We start from the raw sequence: 19685 nt of genomic DNA on the forward strand, positions 1-19685 counted from the left end.
GTGTGTGTGCGCCCTCGCTGGAGCCCTGCAGCCAGAGCTGCCATCCTGGGGGCATCCTGCCACAGCAGTTTCCCTAGAGCCCTCCTCAAGCTTCAATCCATTCCCTCTTGCCTCATCACTACAAGCCACTGTATGAAGTCCCTTTCTGGCTTTCTTGCCGTTTCCTTCAGGTACTGCAAGACTGCTCTAAGGTCTCCCTGGAGCCTTCTCTTCTCCAGTCTGAACAGCCCCAACTCTCCCAGCCTGTCCCCATAGGGGAGGTTCTCGAGCCTTCTGAGAGCTCCAAAACTTGTTCCCTGGTGAGCAGGGGACTTCCCTGAGCATTTCCATCTCCAGCTTCTCTGCATGACACGAGGCCAAATATGAGCCCTTGTGCTCCCTGGCTCCATGTCTTGGCCAGCTTTTGTAGATTAAGCTTTGGTTGGCTCCAGGACCCTCTGAAGTTGGCCCAGCAGCATATTTGTGTTGAGGAGGACACAAGCTAGGCTTTAGCACCATCTGCTTTTCCAGGTGTTCTCCCTATCAGAAACTTAGGCTCCTTGTGTGGCTAGGGACAAGGATGCTTGAAGGCTGCACTGTGGCAGAGGTCACATCCAGCCCTTCCATCAGTGCAGCCCTGTGTCCAGCCCAATGGATGTTTGCCATCATAGCTGGGCGTAGACCCTCAAGTGAGTCCATCCTGGTGGCCCTGTTGAGTGCACAGAGCCTCAGCTCCCGTGGGCAAGGAGAGAAGGGCCAGAGAGCCAAACCAGGACTGCTGTGTGATGGGTGGGTGGCTCACCCCATGGGAGGACCCCTCTCTGTTGAGCACAGCCAGGTAGGATGGGTGAAACCTCAGTCCCAGCTGGTTCCCTCCTTGCAGAGTTAAGCCTGACCAAGAAGAAAACGACCCTGGATGGCCCTGGCATAGACCTCACAGTAAGGTACAGAAAGGTGAGTGGGGCCCTCAGCAGCCCAAACTGTCTCTGCTCAGAGGCATCCCCAGCATGGCACAGACCTTTGACCCTCCTTCTTTCCCCTGGAACTACACTCCAGAGGTCAGAGCTGTTGTGGGGAACTTCAGTAGCCTGCGGGCTGATGTCCTCTGTGTGCCCAGGGTGCACTAACAGAGCCCTTCCTGCAGGCTGTGCTGAGTGCCCGGCCAAAGGAGCTGGCACTGTCCCTGCGCTCCACAGGCCTGCTGATGAAAGCCATCCCTGCTGAGCAGGCTGAAGGTGAGTCCTTCCTGCTTGGAGCCATGTGGAAAGGCTTTGCTGAGTTTTCTGGTGCTCAACAGAGTAAATCTGACCCTGGTACTTAGTGCCAGCTGTGCCTGAGCTATGGGGCTTGAAGCAGTGTCCTGCATATTTTGGTGTCCTAGTCTGTGGCTGCTTTCTAGTGCCTGCTGTGCCAGGGGCTATGTGTGACATGGGCTTCAGCATAAGCATGATCTAGGCTTGGCAGCACCTTCCTCTTTCAGCTTGCCCAGAGCATGACCTCTGAGGTTTCCACCCTGGGCATGATCCCACCCCAGCTCTTAGCCCATGGAGCCTGCTGGAGTCCTTCCTGCTGTTCTATGGATCCCACAACCTCCAGCAGTGCATCTAGATATGGGATCTGGCACCAGCCCTGCTCAAAGCTGAGCTGAAGTCATGCCATGGTCCAAGGCTAACATATTGCTGTGTTGCAGACCTGGTGTGCGTGAAGGTGACCATCACTGAGATCATCAGGACCAACAACTTGTCAGGACGAAGCTTCTCAGTGAGTAGCTGTGGATGCTCATGGCCCTGGAGTGGTTGGCCAGTGATGGCCCCATAGGACAACAGTGAGAGGGGAAACTCTGTGGGGAGTGGAGGGCTTTGAGGCCACCCTGCTCTGAGACTTTTATGCAGCAGCTTCCCGTGGGAATGTCTTGATTTGTAAGGCAAAGCTCCAGGTGCCATCCCTGCTTGCATCAGCACCACATGGAATCCTGTCTGGGGAGACCCAGAGAGATTGAGCTGCTGCTGAGGTTATTCTGTGCCCCAGGGACAGAGTGAAGAGAGAAAACTTAGCCCCAGCCATCCTGCCTGCCCTTGGGTGTAGGAAAGGGTCTGGAGTTTCACCAGCAAATCCGTTAGCTCCACAGCTGCAGTGTCCTGGACACCACATGTGGCAACCAGCACAGAGCTCAGGAGAAGAGAGGCCACTGGAGAAATACTTTCACAAAGTAGAAACAAGAAGCAGGAACTTGAGTGAATCTAAGAAGTTCCATCTAAAGATGAGGGGGAACTTCTTTAAGGCTGTCAGAGCCCAGAAGCAGGCTGCCCAGAGAGGTGGTGGAGTCTCCATCTCTGCAGACATTCCAAACCCACCTGGATGTATTCCTGTGTGGCCTTCTCTAGGTGAAGCTGCCTTGGCAGGGGGGCTGGACTCTATGGTCTCCAGAGGTCCCCTCCAAAGGCCCTGAGGCCTCCAGTCTCAGCTGCCATTTTTAGCTGCCCAGCAGCACTTGTGCTTGTTTGCACCTGGATTTTGGAAATCCCAACTGAGTGCAGCCCCTGCTGCCCACCAAGGTACATCATGGGCCTGGGGAACAGAGCAGGCTCTGCATCAGACATCCCAACCTTGCAAACAGTGCAAGCATGGCCACTTTGAAATGTTTGCCCTTCCAGACCTGACCAGGTGCTGATGGCAGCCCAAGGTGAACAGAAACACTTCTCTCCATAGAGAAGTCTCCTGGTGCCACAGGGAAACGTCACCATTTGTCCCTGGCATGCCCAGGGTGCCAGCACCACTACTGCCCTGCAGCCAGGGAAGGCAGCTGAGATTCTCACTGGGCTCTGCCTCCTCTCTCAACCCAGGCTGTGGCAAACAGCTTGAGGACACAACATATCAATATCAGGAGCACAGAGCAGAGGCCCTTCACGGTGTGCCTGGACAAGGACAGCAGAAGAAGCTACAGGAACGTGATCAGGTGAGCATGCCACATCTGCCAGGCTCTGCAGGAGACCTTCATCCCTCCTGGGTGGCAGAGCTGTTTCTTAGGGAGTCTAATACTGGGCCAGCCATGTCAAAAGATCTCTGTTGCTTCTCCAGGCAAAGCAGGGTAGGATGGAGCTCTCCTGCCTTGGTGCTTTGGGTGATACTGAGAGACACAAAGTAGTTCTTCCATTGGAAATGCTGTCATGAAGATGGTAGAAAGTTAGATAGCTCCAGGGGCAAAGTGATCTTAGATCTGCTTAGCTAATCCACAGAGCTGATGCTCTCTCCACTGACCCATTCCTCACCAGGGCATCTCAAGCACTGGAAGGTAGGGAAAGATAATTGAGTCCTGTGAAAGCATCAGAATCAATGTCCCTGCAGCAGCTGCAGTAACACAGGATTTGTTGTATGCAAGCAGGAAGGTGGTTCAAGGGCCATGGGCCATGTGGAAGAGCCACCAAGTTGAGCTGAGCCAGGCCAATGATGCTGGTTTTGTGGTCAGACTGATAAATATCAGCTCAAGGAATTGCTGCAGCTGGTCCAGAGGAGGCCACAAAGCTGATGAGAAGGCTGCAGCACCTCTGCTGTGGGGAGGTTGCCCAGGGAACTCATTGGATGCTGCCTCCCTGCAGGTGTTCCAGGCCAGGTTGGATGAGGCCTTGAGCATCCTGGGCTGGTGGGAGGTGTCCCTGCCCATGGCAGGGGGTTGGAACTGGAAGTCCTTTAAGGCTCCTTCCAACCCATTCTACCAATTTGTGAATCTGTCAGGTAAAAAAGCACAAAGGCAGCTGCACAGCTCAACATGGCAGCCCCCCCTCAGCAGCCAGGGGAGTGCCCTGATGCTGAATCTGAGATCAGACTCTGGGCATCAAGGGCACATTGGAATTTGCAGTTTCTATGTGCTTGTGCTCTTGCAGCATGGAAGTGTCTCCTTGCCTGGAGCCCAGCTACTGCTTGCAAAGGACGAGGACAATGAAGTCCACCCTGCATGACACAGAAGATGTGGGGATGGTGAAGTACATGCCCAAGTCTCTGCTGTTGCCTATCAACACCTTTGCAGGTGTAATCCAATGAGGCAGAGAAGAAAAAGATGCTGTCAAGAGATGAGATGTGACCTGGGTCAGCAGGGAGAGCTGGAAGAAGAAAGCCACCAGCAGTGACTTTACAATGGTGATGGTGTGAAAAGCTGCAAGAGCAGAGGTGGGCAGGGCTCAGGGAGCACAGCCATGCCCTGCTGAATGACAGGCATGACTACAGATGCCATCTGCAGCCAAGGGGCAGAGCCATGATGAAGAATGGAGCTGTGGCCCTTTTTTGCACAGGTCAGGGGACAATTTTGGAGTATCTTCATTTCAGGAAGTCTGGGGGAACCCAGCTGAGGCGATGGTGCTTGCTGGGCTGGTGGCTGACAACATTGCTATGGGGAACATTGATTATGGTGATGCCCACAGTCTGGCAGAAGGTCAGGGCCTTTTGGGTGGAGTTGTGCACAGCCAAGTCTTTGTCCTGGCACAAAGTGCTGGATGCATTTGGGTGAACCAGCAGTTATTGCCCTGGATGAGTTAGCAAACCTCATTGTGAGCTCAGCCACACCTGGGAGAGCTTTGGGTACTTAGCAGGTCCTGCACTTGGGCCACAGCAACCCCATCAGTGCTGCAGGCTTGTCCTATCCAGCAAAACTCAGAAGGGCAAAAGGAGAGGACAGGGGGAGGTACAGCTGCTTGACCAGCTGCTCCTTCCTGGGAGATGGCCAGACCTGTGTCTGCCACCTCACACTGCCCAGCCTCAGGCTAAGGCACGGTGCAGGATACCAACTCTGTTCTCTCTCCAGGTTATCCACCAGTTTCCTGAGGGCTTCAAAAGCCCTGTGGGAAATCTTTTCCTCCTCAGCTGCATCATTTGCTCTTGCAGGACCTAAAGAGGAGGGATTGAGCTGAGTTTCACAGGAATAAAATGCAGAACACCAGCGCTAGTCTGTGAGCTCAGCTGGGACTCAGCGCTGCGACGCCAGCTGGGCTGCAGTGCACGAAGCAAGGGAGGAGCTGGGAAAATCCTCCCTGCAGGCACACGCTGCAGGGGCTCCAACGTTACACCAGGATCCAGCTGCTGAGCTGGATAACCAGGGAGTCCTCCATCCTCATCTAGAAGCAAGCCCAGATGAGAAACCTTTCATTGCATCTTGGGCTCCACTTCTGCCTCAGTGACCTGTGGGCACTGGAAGGGGCTCAGGTAACAAGGTGGGAAGGACAGGAGAGCACAGCTCAGAGCTCCTGACAGCTGCAGAGACCTCACCTCATCCTGGAGTGTGAGCGTTGAGCAAACGCTGCCAAGGATCCCACCAAAGCTTGTCATAGAAATCCTCTTTATTAATAGCAGGAAAAGGAGAGGCTGTGAAAGGGGAGAGGGTTGGGGCTGTTCGGGTGTGGGCAATGGGAGGATGGGGAGGGGGGCAGAGGGGCTGTGGGGAGGCCTAAGGCTGCGTCAGCAAAGAGCCGAGATGTGGCACATGGCGTTGGTTCCGGCTCTCAGGCTGGCCACGAGTTCTCTGCCAGCCTTGTGCTCCTGCAGCGCCTGCTTTCCTGGGGAGAGAGGAGGCTGTTGAAGTCCTCAGCTGCTGGTGGAGCATTTTGCCCAAGCACCAAGTCCCTGCTCTGCAGCTGCTGGACTGGAGGTGCTTGCTGGCTACCACTTTTGGTTCTCCTTCTGCCACCACCTTGCCAGGAAGCACAACAGAATGGTGACTGGCACAGAAACCACAATGGAAACTGTGGTGACCATGTATGAGAGCTATGGCCCAGCAGAGCCTGGGGTGTCCTGGATGGGTCAGCTGCAGCTCAAGCACTGGATGTGCCACGGCTCTAGCACATGCCGGGCAGAGTGAGACTCTGCTTCCAGCACTAAGCCCCACTGGCCTACGCTAGGGTAGCTGAGAGGAGCTACCCTAGCTCCTCTCAGCTAAGGAACTGCTGCCTGCCCAGAGTGGATGAGTGCAGAGGGCAGCACAATGGTGGCAGCAGGACAAAGGAAAGGGTGCTGTATTCCTGCAGCCACCACATAAACCAGGCAGGGGGAGACCCAACCCGGCTGTGGGAACAGGATGGGGATACATGCCTGTATTTAGGGGGGGGAGGAGGGATCTGGTCCACATCCATGGACTCCTCTCAGGGAGATGCCATCTCCAGGAGGCAATACACCTGAGGGACATCAAGAAGGCTGACAACAACAGCAGAGGGAGGGATCCCAACCTTGTTCTCTCTCCATTTGCTCCAGCACTTCCCTGATGGTTTCAAACATCTTTCTGGTCTGGGAAGGGGCTCAGGGAGAAGGGAAGGTGGAAACTGCTGAAGCTGCAGAGGGTCCTGGGGAGCTCAGGCCCCCAGAGCAAACCCTCCATGTGGTTTGGCAAGGATGGTAAGGAAGAGGCAGCTAATAGGAGCCATGGCTTCACTCTGAACCCACGCTTATGCTGCTGCCTCTGCTGCAACTTCCATGGCTGAGGCTGCTGCTGCTGCAGTCAAGCCCAAACCCTGGGGGACAGCTGTTTTCAGAGAGCAAGGCCTAGTGATGCCAAGAGAGCATATCCTGACCTCACAGCCAGGCACAGGCCCACCTCTTTTGGGGCAGCTTGTCCAAGGGCTGGACACAGAATGCTCTGCTGCAGGCAGCTTCCAGGCTGCAGCCCAGTTTGACAGCTTAGGGAAGCATAGGCCCCACAAGCCCTGGTTGTGCTGCAGGTGAAGAGAGGAGCCCTCCATGAAGACCTGCTGCTGGCAGGGTCTCACCTTCGCACCCTGACTCTGGCACTCAATACCTGAGCAGACGTCAATGCTGGGAGCAGGCTTTGGGGCTGCAACCTTCATTCCTTTCCCTTCTAGGAGGCTGCTGAGACACTGGAACAGGCTGCCCAGAGCAACTGGAGATGCCTCGTTCTGGGAAGCATTTTATGTCAGGCTGGACGAGGCTTTGAGCAGCTTGGGCTAGGGGCAGGTGTCCCTGCAGGGGAGGGGTGGTACTAGATGATTTTCAAGGTCCTTCCAGGCTAACCCATTGTAAGATGGATCTAGGTGATGAGGCTTGGCTTGGTGAGCTCCTGTGCCAGCACTCTGGCATAGATGACTGAGTTCTAGCAGGAATTTGCCACCTGAACAACAGCCTCCACAGAAGAGCTTCTCACCCCCTGTGACAGTGGCCCTCGGCTTTCCTGTGATGCTACTTTTTATAAGGCAGATACGACATTTATTTAAAAAATAATATTAATTCATGTCAAACCATGTGGAAGCTCAATAAAAGGTGGCTTGTTCAGCTGTGAAGATACTTTTACGATAGGTACAGCACAGAGGCAGGATTAAACAACTCTTCATACCGGGAAGCTTCCACGGCAGTGCTGCCGCCTGCCCACTGGGCAAAGTTCGACGAGTTCTGGGGTGCCGATCTGAGGCGGCAGCCAAGCAGGGAACCTGCACCGAGAACAGGCGACAGATACTTGATACTGAAGCAGTGGAGCTTGAAATCCCTCTGGTGGCATTTGTAAGCCCATGCAGTGTGCTTGCACTGCTTAACCAAAGGTATCAACGTGGCACGGAGCCAGCGGGAGCTGCGTGCTCTGTCTAGGAGGACGTGTCTGGAGACAGCACAGCTTGGCTGCTTGGAGCGTTAGTGCCGCCGGAGCGGGGGGAAGCAGCAGCGCTTTCCCCGGACGTAGCTCCTCTCGGCTACGGGACTCTCAGGCTCCGGCAAGACTCGCTCAGAGCCGCTTTACGGAGCGGCAGACTCAAGCTGCTCCTCTCACGGGACGCTCTCGGACGATCCCCGTTCACACCCCGGCTCTCTTGGTTCACGGGACGGTTGCCGGCACGGCTGGGCTGCAGTCTGCAGCTGTGCTAACCGCGACAGGACGGCGGCTGTGGCCGCTTTCCCTGGCGCTCCCCAGCCCTGCCTGGTTTCGCACACGGATAACATATGGCTACAGACACCCAGAGCACTGTTCGGCCGCAAACACTGTCTTATATAGGCTCCGCGGCTGGTCACGTGGCACGAGCGTCGCGCTCTAATTGGCTGCATTGCTGCCGGCCCGCGCTCAGGCTACGCACACAATTGGCTGTTTGTAGCGAACGCTTGAGGCGCAGACCCGCCCCCTGCAGGCCCTGCCTGGTTCCTGGCAGGGCCGCGCTGGGGGTGGTTGCTGCAGCGCTCTCTGTGTGCGGGGCAGCGAGCGAGAGCAGCGTGACAACGCAACGAGAGCAAGCACTAAGATCAACAGTGTGGTCTGGATAAGAGACTGATCCTCCCCAGTGTCCTGTCTGTGTCGGGCCAGCCCAGCCCCGTGCAGATGCGGCTCTGGAAGTCGGCTGTCTTTAAGCACCCGGGTCAGGGAGCCCAGCGGCTCAGGGGCCGCTGGCAGGTGACGAGGTAGCGGACAGTGTAAAAAGCCTCCGGGGCCCAAAACATGGGGTGCCAAGCCAGCACCACGGAAGATCAGCAGAAAGGTCCTGCTGGGCACCTACAACGTGACCACCTCTGAAGGAACTGCCTTGGAATGCTGGCAGATGTGGCCCTTTGCCCACAGCTGAGCCAAGCAGTCCCTGAGCCTTAACACACCCCCATGGCAAGAACAAGGCTGCAAGACCTCAGCAACAGCACTGCAGATACCGAGGGGCCTGGAGGAGCTCTGTGAGCAGAAAGAGCTCAGGGCCTTTGGAGGGGACCTCTGGAGACCATAGAGTCCAACCCTCCTGCCAAGGCAGCTTCACCTAGAGAAGGCCACACAGGAACATGTCCTGGTGGGTTTGGAATGTCTGCAGAGATGAAGACATTCATGTCTCCAAACATGGAGATTCTGCCACCTCTCTGGGCTCTACCTCCCTTATATAACAGATGTTTCTCCTCATGTTATAGAATCATAGAATCAACCAGGTTGGAAAAGACCTCCAAGATCATCCAGTCCAACCTAGCACCCAGCCCTGTCCAATCAACCAGACCATGGCACTAGGTGCCTCGTCCAGTCCTTTGTTGAACACCTCCAGGGATGGTGACTCCACCACCTCCCTGGGCAGCCCATTCCAATGCCAATCACTCTCTCTGCCAACAACTTCCTCCTAACATCCAGCCTAGACCTCCCCTGGCACAACTTGAGACTGTGTCCCCTTGTTCACTTGCTGGGTGCCTGGCAGAAGAGACCAACCCCACCTGGCTACAGCCTCTCTTCAGGGAGTTGCAGACAGCAATAAGCTCTGCCCTGAGCCTCCTCTTCTGCCGGCTGCACACCCCCAGCTCCCTCAGCCTCTCCTCACAGGGCTGTACTCCAGGCCTCTCCCCAGCTTCGTCTCCCTTCCCTGGACGTGTTCCAGTGCCTCAATATCTCTCTGGAGTTGAGAGGCCCAGAACTGGGCACAGCACTCAAGGTGTGGCCTGACCAGTGCTGAGTACAGGGGAAGAATAACCTCCCTTGTCCTCCTGGCCACACTGTTCCTGATACAGGCCACACCTCAGTGCTGTGAGGGTGCTGGGGCAGGCTGCCCAGAAAGGCTGTGGCGTCTCCTTTGGACAGATCCTTAGCCAGCCCCTGCAGCTCGTTGCCATCCGACTCCTCATACGTGGCCATGTTTTGCCCCTGCTTGAGGCCACAGTCCGAGATGCCTTGGTAAACGTTGGCACAGGCAGTGCCTGATGCCCGGCCAGCTGCCCTGCCAGACGCAGAGGGGGTCAGCATCAGCATGCAGCCTGCTTCCCTCGACCTCCACAGCCTGCAATGCTGCGGCCTACGTGTTGCCAGCTGGGGCCACCTCCAGAGATGGCACTGCCTCCCTGCTCTGCTCATCACCACCTGCCCCTTGGGCTGTCCCTGCCAGCACCCCTAGGCCCTTGACCCACAGCAGCTGGAAAACACAACCAGACAAACTCCAGCACTGCCCAAAGGAAAGGCAAGGAGGAGACAAAGCCTGGCTTTGTGAAACAGAAACAAATTTATTCATGGAAAAAGAGAAACAGAAGTACAGAAATGCAGACCCAGATTGCTGTGCAGCCTGCAGAAAAGGAGGCTCTGGGAAGAGCTTAGAGCAGCCTTGCAGGACCTGAAAGGGCTGTCGAGAAAGCAGGGAAGGGACTTTTGACAAGGCCTTGGAGGGATAGGATGAGAGGCAATGTACTGAACCTTGAGGAGGGCAGATTTGGTCTGGACATGAACAGGTTGCCCAGGGAGGCTGAGTATGCCTTCTCCCTGAAGGTGTTCCAGGCCACAGTGGATAGGGTCTTGAGCAACCTGGGCTAGTGGAAGGTGTCCCTGCCCCTGGCAGCAGGGGCACTGGAACTGCATGATCTTGGAGGTCCCTCCCAACCCAACCTAACCCTCAACAAACATATTTACAGGAACTACCTAACTAAATTGAATTAACTAACTACTGAAACTACCTAACTAAAATAAACTAATTAACCTACTAAAACTAATTAACCTAAACCAAACTACTGAAACTACCTAACTAAACTAAGTAATCTCTGAAACTAACTAAACTAATTAACCTACTTAAAATGCTTAACTAAAGTAACCAACTGAAACTATCTAACTAAACTAACTAACCTACTGAAACAACAACGAGAAGAACAAGCAAAGAATAACTAAAGCAATCTTCTGCTGCTGCTGGCTCCTTGCCTCCGAGGAACCTGTAAGCAAAGGCAGCAAGTGAGCTGTTGGCACAAGGAGCAGCCCCTGGCCCAGCAGAGCTGGGGCTTGCTGAATGGCTCAGCTGAAGCTCAGGCACTGGATGTGCCAGGTGCTGGCACAATCTGGGCAGAGCAGGACTCTGCTGCCAGCACTGAGCCCCACTGGCCTTTGGCTTACACTTGGGTAGCTGAGCCTGCCCAAATTGTGTGGGTGGTGATGGCAGTGCCATGGTGGCAGTAGTGACAGCAGGACAAGGGGACAGGACAAGTTCTGAGGGCCGCACAGTAGTGGCACTGGTGCCAGCAGGACAACGGGAGAGGCTGCCATGTCCCTGCTTTGGTCACCACTCATCCCAGCCATACCCCCATCCTGGCCCAACCCAGCTGTGGGCACAGGATGGGGAATACATGCCTGAGTTTGTGAGGAGTTCTAGTCCACCTCCCTGGGCTCCTCATCCACTATCTCATCCACCTCCATCTCTTCATCCTCCTCCTCCTTCATATCAACATCCCTGTTCTCTTCGAGGCATGTCCTAAGCCAAAAGTCAAGCAGGAAAGTTGCTTGGTCCTGCCCTGGCCAGCCAAGCAGACCTGTGGGACCGGGCTCTTGGCACCCCTGCCCCATTTTGGTGCCTGGCACATTGCTAGCAGGAGTTTGCTGCAGCCTGGGTGGCTCCTTCACCACCAGCACCTACCGTCAGTGGCCAGCCTGTCTCTCCAGCCACCTTCTCCTCCTGAGCTCCTTCCTCCTCTTTTCCAGAGAGAGTCTGGAGCTCTTCGGGATCTGCCAGAGCAGAGAGAGCAGAGGTGAGTGGTCCTGCTCACTGTTCCTGTGGCGCCCTGGCCTCAGAGCCCGGTCCCATGCCTGCTTTGGCACCCAGAAGCTCCTTACCCTGCCCTGGTGGCATCTGTGTGCTCTCTTGCACTGCGAGGGGGCCTGGCATCCCGAGGGACAGGCCTGGAAAGGGGCGCAAAAGGCAGCAGCTCAGGCTCCAGGCAGGAGGCAGCTGCTCTTGGCAAGCATCCCTGTGCTGTGAGCTGGGGACACTCAGGGCTTCTGCCCCCACCATGTCCCCAGAGGAGGGTCCCCACCCCGTGCCATGCCCAGGGTGCATGCCGAGGTCTGCTCAGCCAGCTGCAGGGTGCCCACCTCCTGCAGTGCAAGTTTCCTCTTCCTCATTTTCATCTTATGCAGGGATGCTAAAGGTAAACAGGGAAGGCGTTGGGAGAGGTGAGAAGGGCTGGGTGAGGGTTTGAGGCACGGGGAGAAGAGCAGAAGGGCTGGACCAGGAGCAGAAGTGAAGGGCGGCAGAGGGAGCAGGGCAGAGGGGCTGTGTTGTGGCCGTTGCCAGGCGCCGGCAGGTGCAGGTATCCAGGGCAGCCCGGTGCTGGCCAATGGGGAGCTGCAGAAGACCTGAGGCGCTTGCAGCCTCATGCAGAGCATCAGGGAACTTCTCCGTGCCCCTCCAGCTGGGTGTAGCACACTTGGAGTACTCCAAAGTGGAGCTGCCTCTGACCAAGGCCAAGCCGATCAGCACCTCTGAGAAGACAGCAGTGACCATATCCTGCCTCTCTGTGCCACCTCTGTTGGGAAGGAGAGGGTGGAGCTGGTCCCTGGAAGAAGAAAGGGATTTGGGGTAAAGGTAGTATTTCAGATTCGATTGCATTTCTCTCCTGCTCTGGTTCAGTCAGTTAACTGGAGGTGGGTTTGTATCAGTTCAATTGCTTTTGTTTCCTCACATCAGGGCTGTCTGTCCCCAGGACTCTATCTGACCAGGGAGCCCTCCCTGTCCTTTGTCACTGTCTCTGCACTGCAGCCCAAAGTTGGCCCCTAAATGCTCTTACCCCAGGGATGCTACAGGACCGTAGTGGGTCTGCTTCTGCTCCTGACCCAAAGGAAATGCCCCTCCCTTGCAGAGTCTTGCCAGCTGTGACATCCCTGATGCCAGCCAGCATCAGCCCTGCTGCAGCTGGGCCCTCTAGTCCTGCTCATTCCTCACTCACCATTCCCTCTGCTGAGCAGTAACCACCTGATCTTCCCCTTCAGGGATCAGCCTGAGAGGGTGCACAGCTCAAGGATCATCTCATTAGTGCCAGCAACCACTTGCAATGTGGCTGCTGTGGAGCAGGCCTTTAGTGCAGGGGGCTTGGAAGTAGACCACCTTTGGGGTCCCCTCCAACCTAAACCATTCTGTGACTCTGTGACAGAGGGAATGGCAGCAGGGATTTCTGCAGCTACCTGGGCTCCCACTGTGGTAAGCAAAAGTACTTCGTGGCAATGTAATTGTAGTTGTAGTGAAAATGCTTGAACTGGTCCAGAGGAGCAGACACTACTGGGCAGGAGGCAAAATCTGTCATTGTTAAAGAGTACTTTGAGACTGCTCCTGCCACCTATGGCCAGGGACATTCTCCCTGTGCCTACGGCCAGGGTGGCCCTTCTGCAGAGAACTAATAGTGTCAGACACAGAGCCTAAGGAGCTGTTATTGAGCCACTAATGAAGCCATTTCTGCCGCTGCTCCCAGTTGACACAACTTTCCAGTGAGGCTCCCTGGACTGGCCTCCGCTGCACCAGGCAGCTGATGCCGAGTTGCAGAAGGCTCTGGGTGGCTGCAGTGGCTTTTCTGCTCCAGCAGCTCTGCTTCATTGCTGTTAGGTGGGAGCAGGAAGAATCGCAATCTGCCAAAGAGTGCACATGTGCCAGCAGCAGTCGCCTTTGCCAGGGGTTCAGCGCTGGTTCCCTGGGCAGAATGCACCGAATAGCTCCTTGCCGTCCTCCTACAGGCGTAGCGCTCGCTCCGTTCCTGCTCTGCCAGCGTTTGCAGAGAGACCGAGGGACCGCTGAGCCAGGGCAGGGAACAGTGGTGGGGGCAGGCAGCGGGCCCCATCCCGCCCCGATTCGACTACTGCCGCCGCTGCTGCTGCCGTGCCGCTGGCCGCTCCCCCGGGGCCGGCAGCGCTCCTCGCCCGCTGCTCCCGCTCCCCGCCCGCCTAACGAAGGCTCTGGCAGCGGCTGGCGACGGAGGGGGCTGCGCCGCGCCTAACGAGTGCCCGGCGGCACCCTCGGACCCTGCATCCTCAATGCAGCGGGCTGACAAGGTGCCAGCCGGAGCCACCTCCACAGGTGGCATTGCCTCCCTTCTCTGCTCTTCTCTCCCTCACCCCCAGGTAGCCAGGAGCTGCTACCCCCAACCCCAAACAGCTGGAAACCACAACTGGACAAACCCCAGCAGTGCCCAAAGGAAATGCAAAGAGGAGATAGAGCCTGGCTTTGAGAAGCAAACAAATTTATTAGTGGAAAAAGAAACAAAAATTCAGAAATAGAGAAGCAGATTGCTGCACATCCTGGAGAATGGAGGCTCTGGGAAGAACGTAGAGCAGCCTTCCAGGACCTGAAAGGGAACGACACGAAAGCCTAAAGGCAGAGCAAGCAGTGGTGGCACTGCTCAAAGCTAGGAGCCTGCAGAGCTGCAGGTCCATGCCGCAGACAGCTGCAGGCCGAGTTCCAACCATGCCTGTTCCTGCCCCCGCTCTAGCGGCGCCTCCTGGGCCGGCTGTAGGGGCTCAGCTCCGCACGGCGCTGCAGGCGGGAGCCCACTCGCACCCAGGTGGGCCCGGGGGCAGCGGAACGGCTGCTGCCCTCAGGCCCTGGGGAGCCCTGGGAAGGCTCTGGTCCTGCCTGGCTGGCACTGGCAGCTGCAAAGAGAAGCAGCAGGGTGAGGGGTATGGCCTCCATGCCTGCAGCAGGACAGGCTAGGGCAGTCCACCAAACCTCTTGCAGCAGAAGGGCTCTGCCAAGTCATCCTGGGCACTCAGTGCCAGGACAGAAGCTCAGGGGCAGCCGAGTGCTGTATTTCTTACCATTGCTGGGGCCAGCACAGCCTTGGCATTCCCAGCTCTCTGTGCTGTTGCTCAAGCTGGAGCAGCTCCTGTGGGTGCCTTCAGCTGCACAGGACCTGCACAGCAGCAGCTGCCAGGGCCTAGGGAAAGAAGGGTGTTGCTGGTTGTGAGGACAAAGTGGCAGCAGCAGGGCACTGTCCAGCAGAGCTCTCCATCTTGGGCCATCTGCTTTGAGCCCTTGGCCAGGCAGAGACCCCGTGCAGAGCCCTGAGGGGCAGCTGTGGCAACTTACCCTTCCTCTTCTGCCTGTTCCCTGCCTGCTGGGCACAGGCACTGGGTGGCATCGCACCGGCCATGCCTTTCCATCAGGTCTTCAAAAGCCTCCAGAGTCTCCCAAGATGGGGGTCTGATGGAGAACGGAAAGTTGCTGAGCCCTTGCTGCCCCAGCATGGGGCAGGTGCAAGGTGTCTGTCTCTGCATCCCCCCTGCCCTCTTTCCCTCTCCCTCCTGGAGCTGAAGCCCAGGTGCGAGAGACATTGAAGGACCAGGAGAGTAGGGACAGTCCCTGGCCTGGCACAGCCCTGGCACCCTCCTGTCTTACGAGTTGTGAAGGAAGGCAACCAACCTAATGGGGATGTGGATGCCCATCCTGACCATTTCTGCCTGGAAGACCTCTTTGTCCCTGCACAGCATGCACCTGAAGGCTGGAGAGCCTGCATGCAGAGCATGGGCCTGCAGGAGAAAAAGCAGGAGAGTCAGAGGGTCTCCGGTGCTGCCTTGCCCCTGCCTTGCCCCTGGGCTGAGGCAACAGCTCCTACCTGGATGCAGTTCCTGTGAAACCAGGCATGCTGGCACACTGGGCACACCATGGTCCTGTAGGACTTCTTCCTGCCCACAGTCTCCAGGCAGAGCAGGCAGTGGGTCTTTGGCTCTGGGTCCCTGCCCACTGCCTGCTGAGGGCGATGGCGTGAGCAGAATGCCCTGTGGGGAAGAGCAAAGGGATGGGCGAGGTGTGTGGTACTGTGCCCTTCCCTGCTGGTGAGGAGGGTGGCAGGGCAGATGTGAAGGAGCTGGAGAGCTCGCCCAGCCCTTGCTGTGCCTGCGCCTGGCTGGGGGCAGTCACAGCAGATTCGTTTCTCCTTTGCCTGAGGCTGGCAGGAAGGGGACCGAAGGTGAGGAGCACTCCTGGGCAGGGGCATCTGCCCTTACCTGTAGTAACCGTACTGTGTGACACATCTCCCCCGCGGGGCACAGGGCAGATGGAAGCTGCGCTCACACCTCTCATCGCAGCAGTTGACAGCAGCTCCACGCCTACCACAGACACAGCATATCTGCAGAGAGCACAGCAGCCTCCATCATCAGCTGCTCAGCACCTCCACAGCCAGCCCCACGCCACTTAGCAGGGGGCAGGATGTGCCCACTGCTGTGGACACCCCCCGCAGTTCTGCCTGGCAGATGAGACTCCTGTGCTGGAGCCGCTGTGGAGCTGCCAGCAGCAGGATCTTTGTCCCAGGGCTGCTTGGCGGGGCTGGACTTGCTTTGCTGGGGTCGTGGCTAAGCTCCTGCAAGCCTCTTCCGGCACAAATCTCCCTGTGCTTGCCAGGTCCTCACCTTCTCTGCCGCCTCGTTGATGACTCTTTGAATATCGGCAGTGGAGTAGCTGGCATAGGCTGATGTAATGACGGTAGGAGAGATGCCACTGGCAAAGTACTGTAGGGAACAGAGAGCAGAGATGTAGCTGCTGAAGAGAGTGTGGCAGGGCCAGACTGTGGGAAAGCAGGAGGGAGCCCCTAGGGCACTCACCAGGCAGAAGTCATGGGCACATAGCCCGTATTGCTCTCTCTTGAACCCGTAGAGCTCGGGGTCCAGCTGTACCTGGTGGCACAGCTGGCAGGCTGCAGGGGACGGAGCAAATGGCAGTGGGATGAGCACCGGTGTGGGGCTGGGGAAAGCCTCCCGAGGGGCTGCCCCCACCCGGCCCTCTGCCAGGCTGTGGGAGGGCAGCTTTGCTCTCACCCTGCTCCACAGGGTTGGTGTCCATCTCGCTCCTGAACTGGTCACCGCTGAGCTTTGGAGTGTCTCTCCCACCACGGGGCTGGGGATCTCCTCCAAACGCTCTGCTGACACTGAGGGAGAAGCAGCACAGGGGTGAGGGAGCAGCAGCACACAGCAGGGCTGAGCTGTGGGACCCACTCCTCCCTCAGCACCCCCACGCCAGGTCCTGTCCCTCTGCTGCCCTCTCCTCACCTCACCAGGTTCAACAGACCAACAACCTGAGCTCAGAGCTGCCTTTTGTAGGGCAGCTGCACAGGTCACTGTGGCCATTGTGACACTGGCACCGTTGCCATGCACGCAGCCCAGCTCTGGGCACCGATGCCCTCGCCCAGCAGCCCTGAGCTGGCCCAGGAGCCGCCTGCTTGCCGCAACTAGGGCTGCTGGTCCTGGATCCAGGGATGCAAGGAAAAGGCCCAATGGCACCTGCTGGGCTCAGGTGCCAGGGGAAAGTGGAAAGGGCCCAGCCCTGCCTGGCTGTCACTGCTGGGCTCACACCTTAGTGCTGCAGTGCTCAGATCTGTTCAGCTTTCCCTTCTGCTTCAGCTCTGGGCACTGCAGGGATGTGCCCCAGAGACATCTAAGACTCCTGTATGGTTTGGCTTGGGAGGGACCAGAAACATCATCCAGTTCCAAACCCCTGCATTGGCAAAGACACCTCCCATAGCCCAGGTTGCTCAAGGCCTTCAACACCTCCAGGGAGGCAGCATCCACAGCCTCCCTGTGTAACCTGTAACCTGTAACCTCCCAACCCTCACTGCAAAGAGTTTCTTCTTTGTATCCATTCCAGCTTTACCCTCCTGGTTCCCCTCCTGGTCCAGACCTGGGCACTAAATGCATCAGTGCATTTCAGGTGGCTCCTTTGGCTCATGCCTTGGTGTCCCTCAATGTTTAGGATTGCATCTGTCCACTTAGAGGCCCTGGTCAGTGCCCTCCTTAGCAGCCCAGTGCAGTGTATCCTGCTCTAACTCAAACACTTTACTCCAGCACCTTCCCTTGGAACTCAACAACTCAACCAATTTTCTCCTGAAACTGACACCAGAGTTCCAAGGAACCTGGAATCAAAGGCAGCAAGAGAGCTGTTGGCACAAGGAGCAGCCCCTGGTCATTGAATGGCTCAGCTGCAGCTTGGCACTGGATGTGCAACAGCCCTGGCACATGCTAGGCAGAACAGGACTCTGCTGCCAGCACTAAGCCCCACTGGCCTTTGGGTTACAATTGGGTTGCTTAGCCCTAAGGAATCACTCTCTGCCCTCAGTGGGTGGGTGCTGAGGGCAGCACAATGATGGCAGTGGTGCCAGCAGGATAAGAAGACAGGGCAGGTGCTGAGGGCAACACAATGATGGCAGTGGTGCCAGCAGGACAAGGGGAGAGGGTGCTGTATCCTTGCAGTAGGGATCACCTACCCCAGCCACACCCCCAGCCTGGCAGAGGGTGACCCAATCCAGCTGTGGGCACAGGAGGGGGAATACATGCCTGTGTTTTGAGGGGGGATCTGGTCCACCTTCATTGCCTCCTCTTCTACCATGTCATTGACCTGCATCTGCTCTTCATCTTTCTTCATATCTACATCCATCTTCTCTCCTAGGCACATTCTAAGCCAAAAGTCAAGCTGTACCAGAACGTGCAATCCTTTGAATGCCAGTTACAAACAAAAGCTGCGATAAACCATCAGAAAATGTTGCTTTGGTTGGGTTCGTGGTGTTTGCCTGTGGCTGGACTGTGAGGGTATAAGTTGGTAGGAACAGAAAGAGCTCAAATGCTCTTTGGCCCTCTGTGGCTGATGCCTTGCTGGAAAGAAGACTTCATGGTGCAGGAGCTCTTTTGTGAAGGGGTGGGCAGAAATGGCTGAGCAAGAGAAAGGTGGAAGCAGCAGTCTGTAAGCACAGCCTGCACTTGGAAAAGTGAGTGATGGTCAGGAGACTGGACATGAAAAAGGGAAAGCTCTTCCTCTCTGCTTCGTGACTGTCATGGAAGCTTTTGGTTCTCAAAATCCATCCAGTCTCTGAATTGAAGAGTTTAGCTTTATTCTTGCTACACTTGGGGAAGTGCTGCAGCAAACAGCATCTCCTTCTGTGACCTGAAACAAGCTGGGACATTGCTGCCATCACTTCAGGGAAAATGCTCCATGAAGTCAAGTGTCTTCATTTGTGTGAGAGGCAGCAAAGCTGCTGTGCTCCTTCTCACAGCAGCTGGGGCCTAAGAGGGTGCCAGAGCTCGAGGGTCAGGTGGCAGTGGGGTTCCCCATCCTGAGCCCAATAGGCAACCCTGCAGCCCTGGTGTCACAGTTTTGGGTACCCCCTACACCTAGCCAATTCCAGGGAAAGGGGCAGGGCTAGCCCAGGACACCAGGGTGAGCAGAGAGTATCTGTCACCATGGCACAGAGTGCTCACAACCTCATCAGGACGATAATGCAGATGCATCAAGAAGGTCCAGGCTGCTGTAATTGCCCCTGCTTTAGCAGGGGGGTTGCACTGGATGATCCCAGAGTGCCACAGCCCTGGCATGCTGGGATTCTGGGGTTGTAGCTGAGCAATGCAGGGCATGGGGATCTTTCCCACATCTTGGTGAGGGTAAAGCTCATCTCTCCTGCTTCAGAAACCTTCTCTAGTGGAATGTGTCCCTGCCCATGTCAGGGGGATTGGAACTGGATGGTCCTTGAGGTGCCTCCCAATCCTGACAGTTCTGTGATTCTGTGGGTGTGGGGGACACAATCTGATGGACACCAGCACTTATCTCAAAGGAGCTTTGCATTAGGAGCAGCATTTTCCTCCCCTGTGTCCCAGCTAACTTCTCTAGTGCTGGGAGGCAGGGAGCTTCCCTTGGCAGACAGACAGAGCAGAGAAGGGGAGTATCAGCAGGAATCAGAGTCACAGAGTCCTTTGGGCTGGGAGAGACCTTTAAGACAATTGAGTCCAACCATTAACACTGTTGAGTCTGCTGCTCAGCCATGTCCCTCAGCACCGTAACATCCTGTGGTCTATACAGCTTTGAAAGCACTCCAGGGACGAGGACTTCACAACTTCCAAGCCTTGACAGCTTATATTTTTATTAATTCTTGCCTCATACTTTATTAGTAAATGTAACTATGGGGAAATGCTGCAGGAAAGAGCATCTCCTTCTGTGCCCCGAACCCAGCTGGGACACTGCTGCCACCGCTTCAGGGAAAAAAACCTACAGAAGAAAAGTGTCTTA

The 19685-nt window shown here is 56.4% G+C and overlaps 1 protein-coding gene across 4 annotated transcripts in view; it reads left to right on the forward strand.

The window, feature by feature from the left end:
- The window catches only part of PIK3R6 (phosphoinositide-3-kinase regulatory subunit 6), a 40449-nt gene extending 35135 nt beyond the window's left edge, over window positions 1-5314 (forward strand). For all 4 annotated transcript variants that reach the window (XM_064151779.1, XM_064151780.1, XM_064151781.1 and 1 more), the window contains 5 exons: window positions 863-933; window positions 1124-1214; window positions 1670-1740; window positions 2823-2935; window positions 3861-5314. In XM_064151779.1, the coding sequence (XP_064007849.1) occupies window positions 863-933; window positions 1124-1214; window positions 1670-1740; window positions 2823-2935; window positions 3861-4017 (503 nt within the window). In that variant the 3' untranslated portion in view covers window positions 4018-5314. The remainder of the gene's footprint in view (window positions 1-862; window positions 934-1123; window positions 1215-1669; window positions 1741-2822; window positions 2936-3860) is intronic.
- Window positions 5315-19685: the final 14371 nt, after the last annotated feature.

This window comes from Pogoniulus pusillus, chromosome 11, assembly GCF_015220805.1.
Source record: "Pogoniulus pusillus isolate bPogPus1 chromosome 11, bPogPus1.pri, whole genome shotgun sequence".
NCBI lineage: Eukaryota > Metazoa > Chordata > Aves > Piciformes > Lybiidae > Pogoniulus > Pogoniulus pusillus.